The 19,069-nt window shown below is 37.7% G+C and overlaps 1 protein-coding gene across 3 annotated transcripts in view; it reads right to left on the bottom strand.

Moving 5' to 3' along the window:
• PRDM10 (PR/SET domain 10) overlaps positions 1-19,069 on the bottom strand; it is an 88,633-nt gene that overhangs the window by 17,560 nt on the left and 52,004 nt on the right. For all 3 annotated transcript variants that reach the window (XM_074321062.1, XM_019713984.2, XM_019713986.2), the window contains exons 7-12: positions 17,892-18,095; positions 12,712-12,784; positions 10,501-10,618; positions 7,620-7,749; positions 6,866-7,105; positions 1,186-1,533 (exon numbers count right to left, since the gene is read on the bottom strand). In XM_074321062.1, the coding sequence (XP_074177163.1) occupies positions 1,186-1,533; positions 6,866-7,105; positions 7,620-7,749; positions 10,501-10,618; positions 12,712-12,784; positions 17,892-18,095 (1,113 nt within the window). The remainder of the gene's footprint in view (positions 1-1,185; positions 1,534-6,865; positions 7,106-7,619; positions 7,750-10,500; positions 10,619-12,711; positions 12,785-17,891; positions 18,096-19,069) is intronic.

The raw sequence follows: 19,069 nt of genomic DNA, 5'->3' as shown, positions 1-19,069 counted from the left end.
GTTCTTTTACATCTTTCTTTTTTTAAATTTTTTATTAAATTTATCCAGGTAACATTGGTTAGTAAAATTATATTGGTTTCAGTACATCTTTCTATATAATCAGGTTCCGAAGAATTAAGGACACAAATTGGATGATATAAAACACATTACCCATTTATGAGAACAATACAACACAGCATTATTTCTCCTTAACTGGAACTTATTCCCCATACTTTTAGATAATTTAAATAAAGGAATATGGCCTCTGAACTCTCTTAGCCATAAATACCCAATAAAGAAGGGCTATGGATAGGGGCTAAGCAGTGAGTCATATCAAACAAATCCTATAAGAAATTTTGCTTCATTATTTTTGGAGTCTCTTTTACTATTAGATTCTGTCTTAAGGCAACTTTTCTAATTGTTTGTGTGAAGGGAGAAAATTACCAAGACTCCCAACACTGGTAGAACCATGATTAAATCCTAGACTCCTTTTGTTTTGGGGATTAAAAATATATATATATTTTTACTAGATATTTAATTTTAATTATGCATTGACTAGCATATAACAATGTAATCACTTGAAGTCCAAGTGAAATCGCAAATATTCTGGAATTTATCCTCAGTCATTTTGCTCCAGAATATAATACTAGGGAGATCAGTGATTGATAAAAAAAGTATATTATATACCAACTTTCTCTTTGTTTCCTTCCAAAATGCATGACCTTAGTATAAAGCAAGACAGGCTACCACAATGGTAGGAAGACAATAGCCCAGGCCAGGAAGTGGGAGCATGTTTTCTTAATCCTTCACAGTACCCACTTTTTTTTTTTTGAGGAGGGCACAGTTCACAGTGGCCCAAGTGGGGATTGAACTGGCAACCTTGGTGTTACCATCACCATGCTCTAACCAACTGAGCTAATTGGCCACTCCGGCACTTTTTAAAAATTATAATCAGATCTGGGTGTTTATTACTTGTAATACAACTTAAATGTTTAAATGCCAATGCCTGATTTAGATAATTAAAGATTATGATAATCTTTTGTTCATCAAAAGTAATTTGACTGAAGAAATGATTGTTCTCAGCTGTCAAGTTGTTACAAAGAAGGGATGAAAATGCAGGTGATAGGCAGTCTCAATTTTCCAAAAATCAAAGTTTTTTCTACTAAAAGAAGGAAGTACACAGGAATCTGAGTGGTAGACACTCACCTGGATAAAATCTGGGAACCTTTTCTTACATGTTGGGCAGGTGAAGTAGCCATCGTTGATATGAATGGCCACATGATCTTTCAACAAATCAAGGCGGTCAAAGGATTCTGGGCAAAAAATGCAAGAGTAAGTCTTCTGGTCCGAATGGAGCTTCATGTGGCTCTCCAAAGATGCACTGCTGATGAAGCCTTTGTTACAGAGATCACAGGTCAATGGGCAGTTCCCCTCCCGCCCATGGAAGCGCAAGTGTTGGTCCAGTTTGTCCTTTTCACGGAACGCCTTCCCACACTGCAAACATTTAAAAGGCCGGAAGGACTTCCGAATAAATAGATGCTGAAGAGCTGCATTCTGAAAGACACACACAAATATGATTATTTAGTGAGGAAATTAAATGTGCAAGTGGCTGGCGTGTATGTAGAGAAAGAGGATGATCTCTGCAATCATACATTTTCCATTGAAATTAAACTCTCGGACACACAGTTAAAAAGAAGAAATTTCTGGTGAAGACAATAAAAATGAAGCCATCCCAAAGAAGTTCATCTTGAAAAGACAAATGTTTTCTGTGTTTTGCTTTATGTTTATGTATGTGTTTTCTTATGAAAGGATTTCAGTGACATTCAAAAAAGTATTCCCAATAGAGGACTGGTTTCATAAAACAAATCCCAGAGTGAAGAAGAATGAGAATTGAAGATTTGGAAGAAATGACTTGGGATAAGTTACATGTGCATGGATGAGGTTGGAGCAAGTCAGCCAAATGTTACTTGTTGAAGTCCTTGAGAAAAAGAATTTGAAACATGATTCAAATATTTAGCAAAACATAAATAAGGTATTAAAAAGAACTGAAGGGTAGTACTTGCCAAGGGTTGGAGGAAGGAAGCAATGGATATGAGGTTTCTTTTGAGGGTGATGAAATGTTCTGGAATTAGACAGTGCTGATGGTTGCACAACTTTGGAAATATTCTAAAAACCACGATAAAAGGGTGAATTTTATGGTATGTGAATTACATCTCAATTTAAGAAAAAGAACTGAAAGGGAAACGAAGGATACAGATTTATGTAAGCATGTTTTTTCATGAGATAAGATACATAAGCACACATCATAAATGGAATGTGTGCATTTAATCACTTCCTACCTAGAAAATGCAGAGGACAAGTTCTCAATGCAGCTAGTTAGTTCCACTGGTTAGAATGCCATGCTAACAAAGTTAAGCTGATCACTTTATTCCCTGTCTAAACCAGTCAGTTTTGCCTTTTTTTATTTTGGCCACAGATTGCACGTCTAATGCTAATTAGCCATTTTATAAATTCATGCAATTGTTATAGGGAACCCAAGTGAGAGAACATGGAAACTCAGTGCAAATTCATCAGTCCTGGGAAAGCAACTCATGTTCTACTGAGAGTAGGTCAACAGAATCACCTTTCACACAGAGAATACAGAATCAGTATTTCAGTTACACTATAATGAAGATCCATTCATAAGTGCCCAAAAATCCCAGGAGGAAAGCTCTACATAGCTATGGGGTGGCGGGGGAGGAATCCCTCAAAAAAAATATTTCTGTGAATGGGTATGCTTGTGTAGCTAGAAGGGAATAGTAATTGAAGGATTAGTGGAGCTCTGATTGCATGATTTGTGCAATGAAAAAAGGATAATGAACAATGCTTAAACCTTTCATTTCAAATTACTTACAAGCAACAACTTCTAAGTTTGATGTCAAATAATCATTTTGGGGAAAAGCAAAACAATGTTTTGATTTAGTGAAAATTCTGAACATAGTAACCACATAACAGAAAACTGTCTTCTCAGGGCTTTTCTACAGGGTTAGGAGAAAGATACTTTATCTACTCATGCATCTTGAGTAGATATTTAGCAGTTCTCTTTTCATCCCAAGTTGACTGGGACTGCGTCAGGATCGCACCAGATTTTATTCTTTACATCTAGATCCCTTGAAAAATAGCTTAGTTTGTAGGAAGTGTACAACAAACGTTTGAAAATTAAATGTTTTTCATGTGAAAATAAAAAAGAACTATTTCAAGATCTTTTCTATAGCATCTGCAGAGATCCTTAAGAATAGGCTTTTTATGATCAGCCACAGAGCTTTCTTTCACTTCATTATACTGCGTAGCAGTTACCTAATCTTTTCACTCTATCTGGACAGATGCTTGTTTCACATAAAAGCTCTCAGTATTTTGGCTACTTTCAAAACTTTATGGAAATATTGCAGATTAAAAAAAAATGCTATCCTGAGGTTCAAAGAGTCAACATTTAGTGTTTGGGGTATGTAAGAATCATTTCCTTCATCTAAGTTCAGTAATGTTTCGAAGGGCAGACACAACATACAACGGGTATACTGGGTCTTGGCCCCACTGGGGACTCCATTTTTGCTTGAGTGCCAAATCTAGAACTCAGTTTTGTTTTGGTCCACTGTGCTAGTAAGTCTTCTGTCATTTCTAATTAGTATGAGTGTCCTCAGACACTTGATTTAAACTTAGCAGCCGTCTGGCTCCACTTTCATAGTTCTATCGACAAACCTTGTTCTCATCGTCTTTTGAATTTCCATGGAGGCTGGCATCTTGTCTGAGTGCTCAGGAACTAGATTGCATTTCTCTGGTCTAATGATCCTAATGTAATCCTCATATTACAGGTAGTGAGTGCTGAAACCGTTCCCATCCTGTGACCCACCTCCAGTTCATTTCTACTCCGTGGCGTCTCCTATAATTCAGAGCTACAACTGGCACACATTTCCAGAAAAATCATGAGAAATGATGGAGGCAGCATAGACAAATCCATTATTGATCTTCTGATCCCAAAGTCACAGTCAGTTAACCACACCATACTGTAAGGGACATAAGCTACTCTAAGGGTGGCAAAGTGGTATAGCTGCTAAAATCTGTGATGAGGGATTTAATTTACAATGAAACGAATTCTGAGACAACAGATTCTTTACAGACAAAGACCATTAAATGTTTCTAAAGTTTGATATTAATAGCTAAAGGAAGGGCGGCCTGATGGCTCAGTTGGTTAGTGAACTCTGAACAACAGGGTTGCCGTTCAACTCCGCATGGGATGGTGGGCTGCGCCCCCTGCAACTAAAGATTGAAAACGGCAACTGGACTTGGAGCTGAGCTGTGCCCTCCACAACTAGATTGAAGGACAACGACTTGGAGCTGACGGGCCCTGGAGAAACACACTGTTCCCCAATATTCTCCAATAAAAAAATAAATAGGTAAAGGAACCTAAGTTGTTGATCAATTTTCATATTATTTTGTTCCTGACACTAAAAGGAAATCAGTCATATTTGTCTGATGGCTTTTTTAAAAAACAGCTTTTCTCTGGCCTGTTTTCTGCCCAGCTTTCCAGGCCTTTCGTGAGATAGCCCTGCCTAACATAGCTCACTCACCACCGTCCTTCACCTGGTACCCCAGCCTAGGGTCAAGCTAGTATGGGCACTGTCCCATAACCATACCAAGCCCACTCCTGTGTCTCAGCCTTGATCCTATGGCTGCCCTCCTCTGAAATGGTTGGCTTTCTTCCTGCCTTTTTTTCAAAGGCCAGTTTAAGTCTCACTTCGCCTATGAATTTAACTCCTTCATCTTTTTCTGGCTTTTTACTCTTCCAAGTTCCGACAGCAATTATAGGCTACACTTTCAAATTTAGCACTTTACTGTAAACCACCTTACATTAGACTGTAAGCTCCTAGAGGAAAGGACTCAAGTGACAGTTCTATTGTGTATCTAGCACAGTGCTGAATATATAGTCAGAATTCAATACCATTCTATAAGTCATTCAAACAGTTTCAGAGCTGGAAGGGACCTTGGATGTCACTTAGTCCTGCCCTTCATTTTGTGTTTGAGGAATCTGCAGCCCACGATTTACTCACTGATCTATTTGAAAATATTAATAAATTACCATTATTCATTAACTAATTTGCATTTACTGTAGCAACCAAAATGTAGTTTCCACCAGGATTTAGTAAGGTTGCAAAGAACAGCAGGTAAGGCAAACACTTAAATAACATTCTGATACATGAAACATAGGAAACAAACCTACCTGCAGCTCCAACTGAGCAGGCAGCGTTAGAGGAGAGAAAAATAGTTACATTACCAATTGGATTGGAAGACTTCCTTTCAGTTGGTCATTACCAACCTGGATAGAAAAGATGAAAAAATACATAGCCCTACTTTTTAGAATGTGTGAGAGGAAATTAAAAAATAGCTCAACTAACACTGACCTCCTTTTCAAAAGACACACGTACATGCCTTTGCTTTGACACAAGAAACGTTGTACCGAAACTGGTAACCCAACTCATTACAGAATACAAGTACAATTATGGCCAGACTATGCTTGGACATCCACAACCTCACTACACATGTGGGCTTTAGTTATTTCCCTCAAAAAAATTAAATCTAGTAAGCATTTCTCCGGAATTAGTGAAAAATCAGAATAGCCAAAGCAGTAAAAGACAATAATTGGGCAAATGAGTGAAATGCAGATTGGGAAATAATGTAGAATGATGGATGGGAAGTTATCAGCTCGGAGCTTTTTGCCTTCCTGGGCTATATTTATGTATGTTTATATAACCTTTTTAAATAATATATATGGAGCCAAAAGTGTTATAAGTTTCCATTACAGGACCCTCATAAGGGTTAGCCTCAGAGGGCTTGGAGCCCTTCAATACTATCATATAACTATAAAGGTTCAAATGTATTTATACATGAAGGCATGGACTAGATTATTTTTCAAGGTCCCTTCTAGCCCACAGGCAAATAAGAAGGCGAAAAGAAATATAAGCTGCACATATGCAAATAAGACCAAAAGAAGCTAAAACGATCATCCATCTATAAATTATAAAGCCTAGAAACTCAAACAAAAAAATCTCTTTTATCTACACATAAAGTACTAATAAAAGTCTATACACCCTGCTCCCACAAACAGGGGCTTAAGTAATTGTCTTCTGGATGTAAATGGCCAGCACAGGCACTTATCCCACAAAACCATACTGTTCTCCACATGCATCCCCTGCAGCTACCTGAGACTCAGAGGCTACCTGTGAAGTAGAATAAAACACAGCTCCCCTGGAAGCCCTGGAGGCCCTGCAGCCATGGGGCCTGAAGTCAAGATGCAGGTCACACAAGTGAGACACTGACCTACTCCCAGACCTAGAGCTTAACTTCAAGCTGTCCCCAGGTGTGTGGGTTGTACCTGCCATGTCAAATTGGATACAGGTTCCTTTGCATTGATAAATAATGACACTTGCCAGTCTCCCCACAGATAACCAAATTCAGTTACTCAAAATTAACTTGAGAGCTACAATTAGGTACAGATTAACCTGGCTTAAATGTAAATAGTTATTATAATTAAATGTACTTATTTCTCCATTTCTAACCTGTGAGGTTAGGGATCCAGAGAGCTATCTTACTTTAACTATGACAAAAGCCAAGCATCTGTGTCCTTACTAAATGGATCGACTCTAGGACCAGCCATTCCAGCCTGCCACAGGACACAAAGACATTGAGAAACAGTTAATACTTTCTTCCAAAATAAGGAGGCTGAGGGTGTGATAAGCTAGAAGCAAGATTTCGAAGTGTATGGTGAATAGGCTAGAAAACATAGCACCTGAAAAGCTGGCTGGCTGGAGAAAGGTGAGCACCTAGCGAAGGGGGAGCTCTGCTTTCCACTTACTCGGATGCGTTTGGCCCTGCGCATGTCATCGGCCGTCAGAGTGCTCTGGGGGGGCAGCACGCTCTCCTCAGGCTGGGGCTGCAGGTGTAGGCTGTGAGTTTCCGGCTCGTGCTCCAGAGAAGGAGTTTCCTGTGGCAGCTGAGGGATTGGGAGAGTGGTCTGTTCTGGTTGATCCAGCCCATTCAGAGTAGCTGGTTCAGCCTCATCAAACTGCTCCTTGGGGGAAAAATGTAGCAAGTCCTGAAATTACAATAACCAGGAATTATTTCCCTACCTAGACAGATTAGCGCTAGGATTGTCAGTTAAGGTTTAGTATTGCTGCTTATTTTTTATATGACTAGAGACAATACTCAGAAAAAATATTCTCCTTCTGGGAAAGTTAATTAGATAACTATTCACAGAATGTAAAAACTATAAGCTATTTCAGTTCACTTCGTGAGGAAAACACCGTGACAGGACTCTTCTGGAACACTATAATTTTAATTATTTAAACTAATTAAACAGAGTCCCACAATAATATCTCCAGACAATTTCAAATCTTTAGGGCAGCAAAGTTAGGTTTTGTTGTAAGTAATATTTGAAAATACTTTTTTTTTTAATTTCTCTAGTCATACTTTAATTAACAGGCAACAAAGCATTGACATGACAGGACTGCCACCCTCTGAAGGATATTTGTATTTAAATCCAATAATAGTTCTGTTAAGTCCTCTAAGAGAGTGTCTAAGAAGTAGATCTTTCCCACCCACCCCAGTACCTGTGTCCCATCATCACACTTTTCCCCATTTTCACTGGTTATTTCCAAGCGGATAAATTTTGGAGGACGCCCTGGCCGTCGACCTGGGCCAAATCGCCTCTTGCCTCGTCCCCTTCCTCTGCCTCTTGTTCTGGGGACAAGAGATGGGGTTATAAATTGTCATCATCACAGAATACTCTATAACAAATATTTCCCTCAATTATTTTGATTAGCTCCAAATCTTAATTTCCTCTCACTTTATTACATTTCCTGATTGTTTTTTCTAATGGAAACAACTGTTTCACTAATATACACTTTCTAAATTTCTCATCTTTGCTATCTATATAGCTCAAAGCAATGTCTTAAATTATTCAGAATAACAAGGAGCTATAAAAATTCGAAGTACTGACACCAGTTTGCTAGTGAAAAATCAGAAAGCAGGAGCGCATCCCTGAAGTGATGTGAGAAACGCAGACAGAACAGGACACACTATGCCTTAGAGTATGTTCCTAGAGACAAAATTCCATTCCTTTCTCCCTCCCCTTGCCTTACCTCAGACTCCTTCCAAGAAATGTGGCTTTCTAAGATTCAAAATAACTTTCCACTTTTACTATAAGCTCCTGGAAGGTCAGAACAAATTTCTAATTCAACTGTTCCATAACATACCTAGTAAATACTAAATAAATTGTATCCTTTTTAATGGATTTCTAACACATAAACATTCCTTAATAAAAGGGATTCAGAAAGTGTGTCATTAAAACTTTTTTAGAAGATGTGTGTGAGATACATATAAAATTAATCAGATCATCCTATATTCTTCCACTCACCTATTTAACAATTTAACAAAAATTATACATTTTCCAGTTAGTTTTGGAAGACTCTTTATTATGGAAAATTCTGAAACTAGGCAAATGCAGAGACTACCATAATGAGGCCAACATAACCATTATCTAATTTCAATACTGTCAACTCACAGCCAATTTTATTCCATCTATATCCCCACTACTTCCTCCCACACATACCCAATTAGATTATTTTGAAATAAATCCCAGAAATCATTTCATCTATAAATATTTTATTATGTTATCTGTAAAACATAAGGAATATATACATATACAATATATATATCTCCACAATACCATTATTTCACCTTAAAAAATAAACAAAAACAAAAACCTGATAGTTGCTCAGTGTTATTAAATCTCGCCAAAGTTCAAATTTTCCTAATTGTCTCAAAGTTCTTTTAATAGTTACTAACAACCATTTTTTCCCGAAAATAAGACCTAGCTGGACCATCAGCTCTAATGAGTCTTTTGGAGCAAAAATTAATATAAGACCCAGTCTTATTTTACTGTAAGACCGGTATAATAAATATAATATAATATAATATAATATAATATAATATAATATAACGTAACGTAACGTAATGTAATATCGAGTCTTATATTAATTTTTGCTCCAAAAGATGCATTAGAGCTGATGGTCCAGGTAGGTCTTATTTTCAGGGAAACACAGCAGAATATAAAAAGTGCTACAATAGAGCTATGAACAGAGATTTAGGGATACTCAGGAGGGAGTGACTTAACTCTCACAGTGTCCTCCACTCACCTCAGATATTTACTCCAATAGTTATATCCTAGAACTTGTCATCTTCAGTAAGTGCAGAACTCCCATTATCTCAACCCCATGTATCGCCCACTCTGACACTATCTCCTGATTTTCCAGCTCACTCCCTCTACGTAACACCTGGACTCAACAATCCTTTCACTTCACTACCAACTCCAATCTAATCCTCTGTCACCTATTTGCAGTCCTATGTCCTCATGATGTTTTCTCTCCCTTCTTCCACACATAAACTCCAAAGTCATTCACTGTAGTCACTCCCTTATATATACTTTTGATTTCCATTCCCACTTCTGCTTCATTTCTCTTGCTATGTTATATACGCCTGGCAAAACCACAACACTGTGCAACCCAACTCCCTGTCTGCTTTGCACGGGCTCTCTTGCAGTGAAATGAAGCTGGAAAATGAGACACAGCCTTGCTAGTAGCCTCACTTTAATTCATGACCATGAACCTCAAGTGAGCTCTTAATATTGCAGGCAATCATACTGTAGTTCCCTAGAACATTTATTTTCCCACTTTCCTAAATGCCACTTCATACCATCTCCTCTCTTTTCAAATCCTATAATAGTCGGCAACCTTACATCTGTCCCATTGGTACAACCCTACTCCAAACCACCCTCATTCTTCATCTGAACTGTCAAAATAGCTTCTAACTGCACTCTCTATCTTCACTCTTAATCCGATATAAGCTAAAGTAATGTTTTTATTTTTATACAGGGTGATGTTTTAAAATATAATTGACATCACAATACTCCCTGATCAGAACCCTCTAAAGATTTCTTATCACAGAATAAAATCCAAATTTCTTACCATTACCCATAAAGCCTACCCGATCTGGCTCCTACCTACCCTATCCTATATGATTCTCCCTCATCTATCTGTTTTTTTTATATAGTAGAATTAAATATATGATTTTGTTTGATGAAGGAATTCTACTACTGAAAAAAGTTGGAAAATCAGACATGCAGATTATTTCATAGGTGTATGCTATCTCAAGAATTCATATTTCAGAATCTCTGATTAAGGGAGATTTAACTAAGGTGAAAGGATCTCCTATTACTGGGTATTGGTTATGCTGGAAAAGAGATAAATAGTAAATAAGGATGAGGATGGGGATGAGGGGGCAGGAATTAACAAATAAAAAATTTCCCTCAGCAGTTTACTGGTTACCTGTCTACACACACATACACACAAAGACTCATTACTTTATAGACCATACAGAAATGACTCTGGACCTTTAAAAACTAAGTTTGTGAAACCTTCCCCATCATTATACCTGCTAAACACATCCAGTTTCTCATCATGAGAATTGAGATGCTGCTGCAACTGCTCTGAGCTTATAAATCGGCGGTTACATTCATAGCAGGGCCAATTCTTCTCTTGCTCTCGAAGAACTGCAGTCACAGGAGAGAAATCATAAAGGCTAATGATCAATGGATAAATAAAACTCAAATGCCCAGTATCCTCACCATTCCAATCTCAGTGTAACTCAGACTTCATAAACATATAGTGTCTGCTATTTGCATTACTGTTCTGTTGTGAAACAAAAGGCTAAAGTTTGACAGAGAGTAGTTTTTAGGATCTTATTTTCTGATATATTCATATAAAACATCAAAGAAACAAACACCCTCATACTACCCTCTCCCAACCCCCAACACCCACCACACACACACACACACACACACACACACAACACACACACACACACACACACACACAACCTCACCACACTGGAAAAACAGAAAGAACTACAACGGAAATCTGTATTCAGATAACCTAGTGATTCAGAGGTAAGCTTCTAATCTGAGGGTATATTTTATCACAAATAACTTTAAAAATTAATGCCCAATATAATCACTCTGGCAAAATATTCAGAAGTATCTACTAAAGCTGATTACATGCATAGCCTACGACCCAACAATTCCACTTCTAGATGTACACCCAACAGGAATACACACATCTGTTCACTAAAAGACACATAAAAATGTTCACAATGGCAACCTTCAAAACAGCCCCAAACTGGAAACAACCCTGCTATATAATAGGAATATGGCTGACTTTTGTTCCTGGTTCCTGAGAAATAACCTCTAAATCTTTGAAATTTCCCAAGTGATAAGAGTGTCCTTGTTATTTATCCATGATGGTCTCTGACTATACCTGAGTTTATACTAATAAGATGGCTCCCGATGGGGTCAGCTGAGCCAGCAAGCCCAACCATCAGGTTACAGGGCTGGGGCTGTAAGCAAAGCGGTATCAGCCAGGGAGGGGAGCAGGAACTGGAGAGTAAGTTCAATCACAGGGCCAAAGATTCAATCAGTCAAGCCTATGTAGTGATACCTCAATAAAAACTCTGGAAACCAAAGTTCAGGTGAGCTTCCCTGGCTGGTAACCATACATCAATCACACACGCCAGGGAGGTGACATGGCCTAAGGACATAGAAGCTTCACATTTGGGACCCTCCCAAACCTTGTCCTATATGTCTCTTCACTTTGCTGGTTCTGATGCATAATCATAAGTAGATAACTTTTCTGAATTTCGTGAATCATTCTAGTGAATTATCAAACCTAAGGGCATAGTGGGAACTCCCTAACTTGTGGCTAGTTGGTCAGAAGTGCAGACGGCATAGGAACCCCAGAGGTGGTGGCTACTGTCTGAGGTGAGGAGAGTCTTGTAGAAGACTCTGCCCTTCACCTATAAAATGTGACCTAACTCTAGGTAGTTGGCATCAGAATTACACTGTACAGCACAAATTTCCATCTACAATAAAACAGATAACTTAATTGTGGTACATTCGTACAGTAGAATACCAAATAGCAATGAGAATGAACAAATACAATAATATACAACCATATGGATGAATCTCACAAACATAATGTTGAGCAAAAGGTTCCCACCCACCGTAAGTGTACATATCCCAATTCTATTCATATAAAGTTCAGTCACAAGCATATCGTATCTGTGGTATGGAAGTCAGGAGAGTCGTTACACTTGGGAGTGAGGACGAATTGGAAGAAAGCACAAGGACACTTCTGGGGTAGTATTCATGTTCTGTGTCTTGACCTGAGTTCAGGTTACACAGGTATGTTCCCTTTGTGAAAATTCATCGAGCTGTATACTTATGATTTGTGCTCTATTCCGTATGGAGATTATACTTCAGTAACATTTACATTAAAAACAAAGTCAACGCCTGCCTTGCTATGTCCTCAGACATGATTAAGTCTCGATAGGGATCACCCTCTGATGTAGGTTCTAATTTAGTATTTGGAGGTTTTCATTATGTTAAATACTATTTTCCAGCACCCGTGAAAGAAATGTAAATATGTCATTGTCATTTGATCCTAGAATTAGCGATGTGTAGCTCTAAAAAATCTACTGGAATATCTTCTTAAATATATGGAGATGGAAAAATTAGGGATTGCATAAAGATGTAATATGTACAACTTAGAATTCATACAGAAAAAATAAAATATAAAAAAGTACAACCACCTTTCCTTTCTTCCTCAGAAATGTCATGAATTTTCTGGTTCACAAACTCAGCATAGGATGCAGCATACCACACCTGCAATAACCAAATATATCATCAAAAACTAAAGGACATCACCAGGTGCTCTTTGAATGCTCAAATGTGTAAATCTTTTTCCTGCTTATATAAAACAATTCAGGTTTTTCCACAGCCCATGAAAAACAAGCCAACAACAAAAAAATTCACACTGTGAGCCAACCCCTTTAACACCAGTCTGCAGATAGTCGGGAAGTTCATTTATCATAACACACTACATATGTTTTCTTTTTCCTTTAAAAAAAATTGTTTTGTTATTAGAACAACTTCACAAGAGATAATATTAATAGTCTATTCATTAAATAAAACGTAGTCTCTCCTGATTTTTTTTATCTGTACTAAACACAGGTTTTACACAGCTGTAATCATAGTGGCTTCCACCCCTCCAGGTCACCAAAGGGCTCTTACTAGAATCACCAGTGACTGTTTCAAGTGCCACCACACCCTCCTCATTCACTTCCTCCCTCCTTCCCCACTGTCTACTTCTGCTCAGTCTCCTTGTCTGGCTCTTCTTCCTCTCCCTAACTTCAAAATAGTGGTGTTCCTCAAAGCTTAGTCCAAATCCAGGGCCTCTTTATTTTTCCCTAAGGTGATCATATCCATTTCCAACCAACTCAATGCTAAGACTACCAAATCGGTATCTCCATCCCAGATCCTCTCTCTCTGTTCCCTCCACGTAGATTCTACTGCCTACCTGACACTGTGGATGTTTCACAAACAGCTTGAACTTAACACACCCAGAACTGAGTTCTAGATGCTCCCCTACTCACACCCCTATCCCTGCTTACCTTCCCCATCTCAGTAAATACTCTACCTTGCACACAATTGTTCAGGCTTGAAACCTGAAAGGTATGTTGGATTTCTCAGTTTTCCTCTGTAATCCTTTAGCAAGAACTGTTGATTGCTCAGATGTTCCCCATTTCTGTCTCTCCCACTTAGATGCATGCCAAGATGAGCTCTTGCCTGGTCTTCTAACAAGCCTCCTCTTTTATACTCTTGCTCTCTCCAATCCATTTTCTACACAGGAGCCAAAGTGGTCTTCTTAAAACACCATCATCAGATTCCCATGCTTGAAAGCCAGCAATAGCTTCTTGTTTCATAATAAACCTGCAATGCTTGATTATGGTCTCCTAAGGGCTCCATGATCTGGCCCTATTTTGCTAAGCAATCTCAGCTCTCATCACTCTCCCTTACGTAGCACTCAACCAAGAGGGTCTGCTGTCAGTTCCTCAAACATGCCAAGTTCTTTCTCACCCCAACTTTTGCCCTTGCTGTGTCACCACCAGAAGAAATGCTGGGTTCTTCCCCTTCACCCCTCTCCTAACCCCTTCTACACTGCTGGCCCCTTCTCATTCCAATTCTCAGCCTAATTATCATCTCTTCAGCAAGGCCTTCCCTATCTGTCATATCTATTCTGGTCCCTTTCCTGTTATTTGCTCTCTTTTCACCATTTGTTTCTTTCATAGCACTTGCCACTACTTAACATATTTGCTTATTTACATCTTTCTGCCCACCTCTCCTGTAGAATGTTAGTTCCCCAAACATGGGGGAACTAGCCCAGCTTTTCCTAGTGTCTGAAACCTAGTGGGAGTTCAATATATTAATCACTATATGAATTAATCATATATAATTGTTATGGAACATTATTTTAACAATATGAAAATATTTATTTTGAGAGACTTCATTTTTAACTGTGGGATAATATTCTACAAAGTCAATATTCTATAATTTACTTAACCATGACCCTATGGTTGGATTTGTAGGTGGTTTATCATTTTTCTGTTATAAATTCTTATTCCATCAATTCCAATATGTATATTTTTCATATTTTAACATCTCAGAATCAGAATGGGTCTCATAATCCATGGCATCCTACACTCACTGCCATGATGTAGCTCTCACTGCCTGCTCATTGCTCCTGCACAAGCCTGGCCAAGCTCTTTGTATTGTACCTCTGTGGCACTCCATGAGTTGTTAACACTTGCTGAGCAATGCAAATGAGTGGGGTAAAAATTGCTGTCTCCCTCAGAATAAATAAAAGAAACTTCAAAGCAATGCAAGGCTGGTGTGATCACCCTGCAGGACCTCTCATTAAGGTATCAAACATCAAACTGTCAGAAACTTTCTTCTGACTTGATCAAAAACCACTGAAGTTTCAAGGACATGTGTCACAATTGAGGAAGATGATATACATGGGCTCAGTCAATAGGAAAGCACAATGTCAAAACCTGCAGAAAGGGTAATGGCTTGGAAAAATATCCCATAGGTGATAGCAGAGCACTTATATTAAAAATACTGCACTGTTTTCAACACCTTGATGGCACAGAAGATGACAGATATAGGAAAGCACAAACATCCATGATGAAGTAAAATAGTGATTCAGTAAAAAAAGTCAGATTTTTTTTAAAAGCAGTTAATATACCTTAACCAAATTATTTTACCTATGTGAACTTTTTTTGTATGTGTGATGTGATTTTTAAAATTATGTCTAAGTCTAAAATAGCTCCTACATGGGTATAAAATACCATTTTATTGATTTAAAAAACAAAAAATCACTGTAGGGGTGGCCAGATGGCTCAGTTGGTTAGAGCGCGAGCTCTGAATAACAGGGTTGCCGGTTCAATTCCCACATGAGATGGTGGGCTGTGCCCCCTGCAACTAAGATTGAAAACGGCGACTGGACTTGGAGCGGAGCTGCGCCCTCCACAACTAGATTGATGACAACAAGCTGCCGCTGAGCTTCCAGAGGGGCGGCCAGATAGCTCAGTTGGTTAGAGGGCGAGCTCTCAACAACAAGGTTACCAGTTCAATTCCCCCATGGGATGGTGGGCTGTGCCCCCTGCAACCAAAGATTGAATATAGCAACTGGACTTGGAGTTGAGCTGCGCCCTCCACAACTAGATTGAAGGACAATGACTTGGAGCTGATGGGTCCTGGAGAAACACACTGTTCTCCAATATTCCCCAATAAAATTTAAGACAAAACAACAAGAACAAAAATCACTGTAATACAGTTTAACTGGTGGCAATTTTTTCCTTAATGGTGCATAAAATAATGGTGCATCTTAAAGCCATTATTATCTGAGAGACAGTAAGATATGGCATTACAAAATTCTAATGTATCTAGCTTTATCTTTGTTTATAACTATTTCCTCAGACTAACTGTTGAGGGTTGGGTTTACTCAGCCAAGAATATTTTTGCAATATGCTGCCAGAAATATTCTACAAAATAATCCCATTCTGTAATGAATGTCCCTATTTTTTAAAACTCTCACATTCATTGTACTGTACCCATTTATTTTGGCTAATTTAAATTAACAAAAATAATAATCCATAGTTGTGTTAAGGGTTTTTAAATTATCAATATTGAAAACACTTTTAAATATTTCTTTACTATTTGATTCCTCATCCAAATAAAGTCCATTCCAGACATTTGTTAATTTGTCCATCTGTATGTAGTGAAATTAGAGATGTACAACTCTCTGTTTTTATACTTAAAACTTTTGACATGTATTACAAATATTTCCCCCGTTCTGTTGCTTCCCTTTTTATCTGTCATTTTGGTTGTTTATTATACTGCACTATTGCATCCTTATTTAAATGTTTCTGTCTTTCCCTCTATATAGTTCTATCTACTGTTTTAAAAGAGAAAGTAATCTCCCTTCCACAGTTAAAAAGTATTCACTCCAGTATCATCTTGTGAATAATTTATTTGGCTAGATGATGCAAGATATAAATCTCCCTTTACATATTTTCTTGGGGGTCTATGTATTATCTAGTCGATGATTTCAAAGATGCAGGTTTTGTAAAACTTTTGAACAAAGTCTAGATCTTTGTTTTCCCCTAGAGAGGTATTTATTCTCACTTTGACCACAGTGAGGCGCTGTGCAACTCTGGACTGGCACAATCACTTCTCTCCTAGTTTTCATTTATATCAGGAAGTTTTACTGTATGTTGACCCCATCTTTTGGCCATGTTCCTAACATAGCATTAAAAAAAAAAAAGGTATCTTCACTTGGAATCACAGCAGAACTTTCATTATATCATCAAGAGTTAATATTTACCCAAATTCCAACAGAGACTTATTCACAAAAAATAAATTCCTGAAATCAGAAGTCTTTCCATAAAACATTTTGGGCTAAATAAATTATTCAGATAAAGAAAAGAAATCTTGGGGCGGCCGGTTAGCTCAGTTGGTTAGAGCACAGTGCTCTTAACAACAAGGTTGCTGGTTTGATCCCCACATGGACAACTGTGCCCTCCACAACTAGATTGAAACAACTACTTGACTTGGAGCTGATGGGTCCTGGAAAAACACGTTTAAAATAAATGAAAGTTTAAAAAAAAAAAGAAAAAGAAAAGAAATCTTGCCCATACATGTGAATATCATTTTACAAGCTCTCCTGTTTCCCAACTAATTCTTCTTTAGAGTGTATAAATCATATTACCGTGTTTCCCCAAAAATAAGACCTAGTCAGACAATCAGCTCTAATTCGTCTTTTGGAGCAAAAATTAATATAAGACCCGGTCTTATAGTAAAATAAGACCGGGTCTTATATAATATAACATAATATAAGACCCGGTCTTATATTATATAATATATGTTATATTATGTGTTATATGTATTATATTATAACATAACATACATGTTATGTTATATTAATAATATATAGTAATCTATATTATATTATATAAGACCGGGTCTCATATTATAGTAAAATATAAGACTGGGTCTTATATTAATTTTTACTCCAAAAGACACATTAGAGCTGATTGTAAAGCTAGGTCTTATTTTTAGGGAAACATGGTAAATAACCCCATCTTTCATCACTCCATCATACCAGTCTGTTCCCCATAACAACTATACCTTACCCCTGGGCCTAATGCCTTCATGTAGGCCTTTGATATGCCCAAAAGTCATACATTTTTTATTTTGCTTTATTATGGGACTATTATAGGTATACAGTATATAGTAGACATTCAATAGGTAAGAGAATTACAAGGAAAGGACCATTTTTGTAAGAATCCCACTTCAGGGGAAAAAAAAGTAGGAAAAGCATTAAACAAGCATGATTCCTAGCAGAGGCCCCACTGACCCAGCTCTGTACCTTAAGCTCCTGCTTGGGTTCTACGTTCTTTATTGTTGTGTAATACACGTGGTGGCCATATTGGTAAGCCACCAGGTTCTGCTCCAGGTGATTCTGGGCTGGACGTACAAACATCATCCAATTACAAAGGGTCTCATCAGACAACTCAAACCATAGGTCTTCATGTAAATCCCTGTCTTTTCTGTCCCCTTTATCAAGAGAAACCTGTAATCAAAGAGAAAGTTAAAAGCCATGCCAAAAAACAAAATAAATAAAACCTTCAATATGATATGCATTAATGTCATAATACACAATATATTGCTCTTTAAATTAACCATATATCCTGATTCTTCCCTTTGTACAGAACTGGAATTGTGTCTTGCCAGATGTAAAAGGGAAAGGATCTCCAAATACCCACCTATAGAATTACCAGGCAAAACCTGAAAGTTAACCTGATTGTATAGCTTCAGTTGATGTGTCATCATTAACTAACACATCAAAAAATGCTACAAATAAGCCAGAAAATACAAGCAAAATACTCTCCAGTTTATTATAACTTGCTTCCTTTTGGGATTCAATTGTATTCATTTATAATGTATAGCCTGGTGACAGGTATTTCTCTTTACAAAGTATTCTCTTTTTTTTCCAAATTACAGTCAACATTCAATGTTATATTAATTTCAGGTATACAGCATAGTGGTTAGACATTTATATAACTTGCTACAAAGTACTACTCTTTCCTGGAGATCTTGAGCATTCACCAGAGAATACCTCCCCATGACAGCAGCTAATTTCTCAAAACACACATCCCAAATATTCTCCCTTCCCACTGCCCTTTCTTGGTTCTCCAGAGTGGCTCTCCAAGAGGCAGACATCAAGGGGTTGAAGAGAAGTAAAAGCATCGAATGTAAAAAATAGAGATCAGTATAAACATACTTTAACATACAGTGAACTATTCTTTAAGAAAAGATTCACTAGAACAGAGCTGTTTCAAAAATTGAAGTGGTTTTCGTGAAAACATTATTGGCACTTGGCAGATTACATGAGCCTACATAATTCTCTGTGTTCCAGTCAGTTTGAAAAAAAAAGAAAAAGCTGTTAAAGCCCCTGTTACGGGCTCAATTGTGTCCCCATCCCCCCCCCAAAAAAATTCATATGTTGATACCCTAATCTCCCAATAACTCAGAATGTGACTAGAT

The sequence above is a fragment of the Rhinolophus sinicus genome, linkage group LG16 (genome assembly GCF_036562045.2).
Source record: "Rhinolophus sinicus isolate RSC01 linkage group LG16, ASM3656204v1, whole genome shotgun sequence".
NCBI lineage: Eukaryota > Metazoa > Chordata > Mammalia > Chiroptera > Rhinolophidae > Rhinolophus > Rhinolophus sinicus.
The sequence above is the reverse complement of the archived record's forward strand: the minus strand, read 5'-3'. Positions and strand labels throughout refer to the sequence as shown.